Source organism: Nuphar pumila, chromosome 5 (genome assembly GCF_984573655.1).
Source record: "Nuphar pumila chromosome 5, dmNupPumi1.hap1.1, whole genome shotgun sequence".
Lineage (NCBI taxonomy): Eukaryota > Viridiplantae > Streptophyta > Magnoliopsida > Nymphaeales > Nymphaeaceae > Nuphar > Nuphar pumila.
The window spans coordinates 43,546,346-43,551,938 of record NC_143253.1 but is presented as its reverse complement, the minus strand read 5'-3'; the positions used below and the strand labels follow the sequence as shown (position 1 = coordinate 43,551,938).

Sequence of the window (5,593 nt, the reverse complement as noted above, 5' to 3'; positions counted from 1 at the left end):
TTCTCCCTTTAGTTGAGCACTATATCTAATTTTCAGTTTTTGTGACCCATGTAATGAGCTTTGGGTCATTGACTCTGAAGCCAGATGACCTTAGGGCACCATATACAAAGTATCCCGCAGACTTAATTGCTCGAGTCACTAAACCTTCAATTTTCATAGTTTACGTATAGCTTGCTTCTTGTCATATGCAATATCAACATCTCTTACGCCCTCTATAAAATCCATGTAACGGGCTTTCGAGCTAGTGGCTCCCAAACCAGATGGCTTTAGGGCACCAGGTGTAAACACCCCTCAGGCTCTGCTTGCTCGAACCAAATAGGTCACAAATATCAACTTAGACAAAGAAGCTAGTTTCTTTATTATCCTTTTCGACATGAGAATCAGACACTTCAACTTGTGTTTGAGCCCAACTATTTTGGAATATGAAGACATCAAAAAACTAAACATATGCACTTTTTCTCTTTTTGAGCTCTTATTTTCAATGCTATTCATTTGCTTATTTTTTCAAAAATAAATTATGCATATTCATACTTGTGATTCAAAATAAAACTCTAACATGCATCTACCATCATTTCTTTGAAATCCACATAAGTGACCACGTTTTTCTAGATTAGTGTCAAATTTTTTTTTATGAGGCTTAAAAATTCTCTAAAAATGTTAGATTATGTAAAGCATTCATATAAGATCAACCTCATTCCTTAAAAGCCTAATTGTTATGAGTTTTCATCAGTGCAAATACATGAATTAAAAAAAAAAAAAATTGGGTGTGCAAACTACACCATCCCCCATGCTCGAATGACACTGTCTTCAATGACACTCCCCCATGCTTACATGAAACTAGATAAATGCACACTATAAAACAAAAGACATGCTAGGGAAGGAGTAGAAGTCACCTGATCCATGCTATGAAATTTGTCCTATTACATGTAACTTATAAATCATATAAAAAAAGATTGAAATGTATACATGATCTATCATACATGCTCAAAAATTAAGGAAGAAAGAAATATGCAAAAGACTATGAAGAACTACGAAAGAAATTGACCTAAATACTAATGGTACAACATACATACATTGTGCACTGCCTCACACATCAACAAGGTCAGTGACCTCAATATCTTGGCTAGTAATGACCTCAGAAATGTAGGGCTTCAGTCGTTGCCTATTGACCTTAAAATTGTTGCTCGTTCGTGGGTCCAAGATATCAATAGCACCATGCGGAAAAACTTTCTAGACTATAAATGGGCCATCCCATCTAGACTTCAACTTCCCTAAAAATAACTAGTCACAAATTAAAAAGCCAAACCTTTTGACCAGGCTCAAACTGTTTTCTCAAAATATGCTTATCATAAAAATGTTTAGTTCAAGCGTTGTAGATTTTGGCACTCTCATACGCATCATGACGCAACTTCTCGAGCTCACTCAATTGGAGCTTCCGCTCCACGCCAACTTGAGCCATATCAAAATTAAACTTCTTAATCGCCCAATATGCTCTATGTTCCAATTCAACAAGGAGATGACATGGCTTCCCAAAGACCAATCGATAAGGAAACACGCCAATCAGAGTCTTGAAAGCAGTCTTGTATGCCCATAATGCATCATCTAAGCGCTGGGAACAGTCCTTTTGGTTTGGCCAGACTGTCTTTTTAAGAATACGTTTGATCTCTCTGTTGGAGACCTTGACCTGACCACTCATCTGTGGATGGTATGGCATAACAATCCGATGATGTACTGAATACTTCCTGAGTAAGGAAACAACATGCACATTCTTGAAGTGCTTACCTCCATGACTAATCATAGCTCTTGGGACATCAAACCTACTAAAGATGTTGTGCTTGATAATTCTAAGCACTTCTTTGTAATCATTGGTTCGGGTGGCCACGGCCTCAACCCACTTGGACACATAGTCGACCGACACCAAAATATAAACATAACCAAATGACGATGGGAAGAGACCCATAAAATCGATGTCCCAAACATAAAAAATCTCAACTACAAGAATAAGGAGCAGAGGCATCATATCATGCTTAGAAATACTCCTTGTCTACTCACAACATAAGCATCTCCTACAAAACTCATGAGAATCCTGATGCAGTGTCGACTACCATAATCCAGACTGTAGGACCTTTATATTGGTCTTTCAACTAGAAAAGTGGCCTCCACAGGCCAAGGAATGACAGAAATCTAAAATGGACTCGAATTCCTCTTCGGGATGCACCTTTGAATCATCTAGTCGAGACATAACCTAAATAATTTTGTATTCTCCCAGAAATAATGTTTCACCTATGGCATAAAATGATCTCTCTCGTTCTTGCTCCAATGCACAGGAAACTTTTCAGTCACCAAAAAGTTGATGATGTCCGCAAACCAAGGCATACACTTGACATGAAGAAGTTGCTCATTCAGAAATGAATCATCAATCTATCCTTGATCAGTGGATGTCTCCATAGTTAGTTTGAACAGATGATTTATCTCGTATCCACTCTTGACTCGAATCTCGAGATCAAATTCTTATAGCAAAAGGATCCAGCAGATGAGACACGGTTTGGTATTCTTTTTACTCATCAGATACCATATGACAACATGATCTAAGTAAACGATAACCTTGGAGCCCAACAAATATGAACAAAACTTTTCTAAGGCAAACAATACAACTAGCAGTTCCTTTTCAGTAGTTGTATAATTTATTTGGGACTCGAAAAGGGTCCTACTAGCGTAGTAAATAACATGAGATTTTCGTTCAATCTTTTGGCCAAGAATGACTCTTATCGCATAATCAGACGCGTCACACATGATTTTGAAGGGCACCGACCAATTAGGAGATTAGAGAATGAGAGTTGTGGTCAGGGCCTCCTTTAGAGATAAAAATGCCTTCAGACAGGCATCGTCAAAATGAAATGACTGATCTTTCGATAGTAGGTTACATAACGGTCTAGAGATTTTACTGAAATCTTTAATGAGCTGTCGAAAGAAACCTGCATGCCCTAAGAACAATCGAATCTGCCATACTCAAGTTGGTGAAGAAAGTTTGGCTATAGACTCCATTGTGGCCTTGTCGACCTCGATCCCTTTCTCGAACACAATATGTCCAAGAACAATCCCCTGTCTAACAATAAAATGACTCTTTTTTCAGTTAAGCACAAGATTCGTTTTCATGCATCATTTCAGCACTCTCGCTAACTTTTGGAGACAATCATCGAATAAAGAGCCATAAACCAAAAAATCATCCATGAATATCTTAAAGACGTCATCCACCATGTGGAAGAAAATTGCCATCATGCACCTCTGAAACGTGGCTAGGGCATTGCAGAGCCCGAACGACATTCTTCTAAATGCGAAGGTGCCATATGGACAGGTGAACATAGTCTTCTTCTGGTCCTTGGGGTGAATGACCACCTGATTATATCCTGAATAACCATCCAGAAAATAGAAATAATGCTGACCTGCGAGTCTCTCTAGGATATGGTCGATGAAGGGCAACGAGAAGTGGTCATTCTGTGTTGCATTATTCAACTTTCGATAATCAATACATACTCGACACCTCATGGTAGTCCTTGTGAGGACACTCTCTCCTTTAACATTGATGGTGACAGTGAGCCCAGACTTCTTGGGGATAACCTGGGTTGGTCTCACCCACTGACTGTTGGAGATAGGACAGATGATCCCTGCGTTAAGCCACTTGATTACCTCATTCTTCACTACCTCCTTCATGTGGGGATTCAACCTCCTTTGCATTTCTCTAAAGGATTTGGTGCCTTTTTCTATGATGATCCTATGCATGCAAAAAGAAGGGTCTATCTCCTTGAGATCCATCACAGACCAACCGATCGCCTCTCTATGCTCATGCAAGACCTGCAGAGGCTGGCACTCTTGAGTGCCAGTCAGGTCTGCTGAAATGATGATGAGTAGAGTCAGATCCTTTTTTAAGAAAGCGTACTTCAGCGAAGCTGGCAAAGGCTTTAGCTCAAGTTCAGGCAGGCTTTTAATAGAGGGTTTTGAAAGCTGGTCTGACAAATCTGGGAGGTGCTCAAAGTGCCAGGTCCAATTCAGTTCACCTGGCCCTATATCAATCAATCCAAGGCTATCACCCTCGAGTGATTCATCCTCCTCCTTCTGAGGTGGATCACTCAATGTCCATATCGGCTTTGCTTCCACCAGGTTCTAAACAAAATCGACCTGAAAAGAAGCATCCACTCTTAAAGGGCCCATTGTTGTATTGAAGATGTTCAACCTCATCTTTCTATTACCAAATGAGACATCCATTGTACCAGTGTGGCAATTAATGCATGCGTTGGCAGTAGCCAGGAAGAGGCGATCTAATATAATAGTCATCTGCCTCACATCATCCACTCCCTCTATATCCAAAATAATGTAGTCAACAAGGAAGTAGAAGTCCTTCACCTTGACTAGGACATCCTTAAGAATTCCCCGTGGGATCTTGATGGATCAGTCTGCCAGCTGCAGGGTCATCGGTGTTGGCTTCATCTCCTTTAGCCTGAATACATTGTAAAAGAAACCCGACAAGATGTTCACACTTTCCCTGAGGTCGAGCAAAGCATGCTAGACTGTGATGTCTTATATGACGCAAGAGATAATAGGAGCCCCTGAGTCCTTGAGCTTGGGTGGAGTTTGGTGCTGTAACACCACACTCACTTGCTTAGTAAGATAAATCTTCTTCAGAACGTTGGACCACAACTTCCTCTTTTGCGTACAAAGTTTCTTCAAAAACTTTGTGTATGCAGGGACTTGCTAGATGGTGTCAAGCAGGGGGAGGTTTATCTGAACGTGCTTAAAAATATCAAGCATCTCCTACATCTTCATCCACTGCTTGCCAAACAATTTTGGTTTTTCAAGTGCCTTAGGAAAGGAGGCTTTAGGTATATAGGATTTGGAAGGCTCAGATGAGGGAGCCCTCCCGCTTTCCTGGGGCGTCTCAGTAGGGACCGACTGCTTATAACTTAATGTCTCACTTTCTTCTGTAACCTCTCTTGCTCTATACTTCTTCTCACTCCTAAGGGTGATAAATGCTTAAAACTGCTCGTGATGGACATTTGTCATATGCAAGTCATGCATTGGCTCCTTACCCCTAGGGTTAACCACCGACTGACTAGGCAGTGTTCCCTCATTTCGCTTGCTTAGCACCTCGATGAGCTGTCCCATCTACATCTCTAATTTGGCAATGGATTGAGTATGAAAGCTCAGGTTTGCCTTAATATCCGAGAAAGCCTGAAGCATCTTGTCCTCGAAGGACAAGCTAGAAGTAGGCTCTTGGGATGGAGGCTGACTAAAGGAGGGTTGGGCTGGAGGGTAGTTGGGTCTCCGAAAATTCGGTGGATAACCGCCTTGCTTGGGTTGGTTCTGAGAAGGTATGGGGGGTTGTTGCTATGGATTTCTCTACGAGAAATTGGGCTGGTTTCACCAACCCAAATTGTAGGTGTTAGAGAATGGATTGAGCACGAGTTTAATGAAACCTTGTGCCACCTGAGTTTGTTCCTGAACAAACTCTGGGTACTGCGGTGCCGCAGGGCAGTCAAAAACATGGTGTGCTGGGCTAGCATATAGTGCACATACCTGTATAGCTGGTGAGGGATTC

At 41.2% G+C, this 5,593-nt stretch overlaps 1 protein-coding gene across 1 annotated transcript; it reads right to left on the bottom strand.

The window, feature by feature from the left end:
• Nucleotides 1-1,363: 1,363 nt before the first annotated feature.
• Nucleotides 1,364-5,160, bottom strand: LOC149837469 (uncharacterized). The gene is made up of 5 exons (XM_090008046.1): nucleotides 5,085-5,160; nucleotides 4,258-4,355; nucleotides 3,444-4,161; nucleotides 1,679-1,992; nucleotides 1,364-1,579 (listed from the first exon to the last, which is right to left on the bottom strand). The coding sequence occupies exons 1-5, from the start codon at nucleotides 5,158-5,160 to the stop codon at nucleotides 1,364-1,366; spliced, it is 1,422 nt and encodes a 473-aa protein (XP_089864172.1).
• Nucleotides 5,161-5,593: the final 433 nt, after the last annotated feature.

Coding starts and splice junctions, on each gene's coding strand:
- LOC149837469 (XM_090008046.1), bottom strand. CDS start 5,160: ATGGGACAGCTCATCGAGGTGCTAAGCAAGCGAAATGAGGGAACACTG. Junction 4,162..4,257: donor GCCACACTGGTACAATGGAT/GTCTCATTTGGT, acceptor GATTTTGTTTAG/AACCTGGTGGAAGCAAAGCC. Junction 1,580..1,678: donor AGATGAGTGGTCAGGTCAAG/GTCTCCAACAGA, acceptor TGGGCATACAAG/ACTGCTTTCAAGACTCTGAT.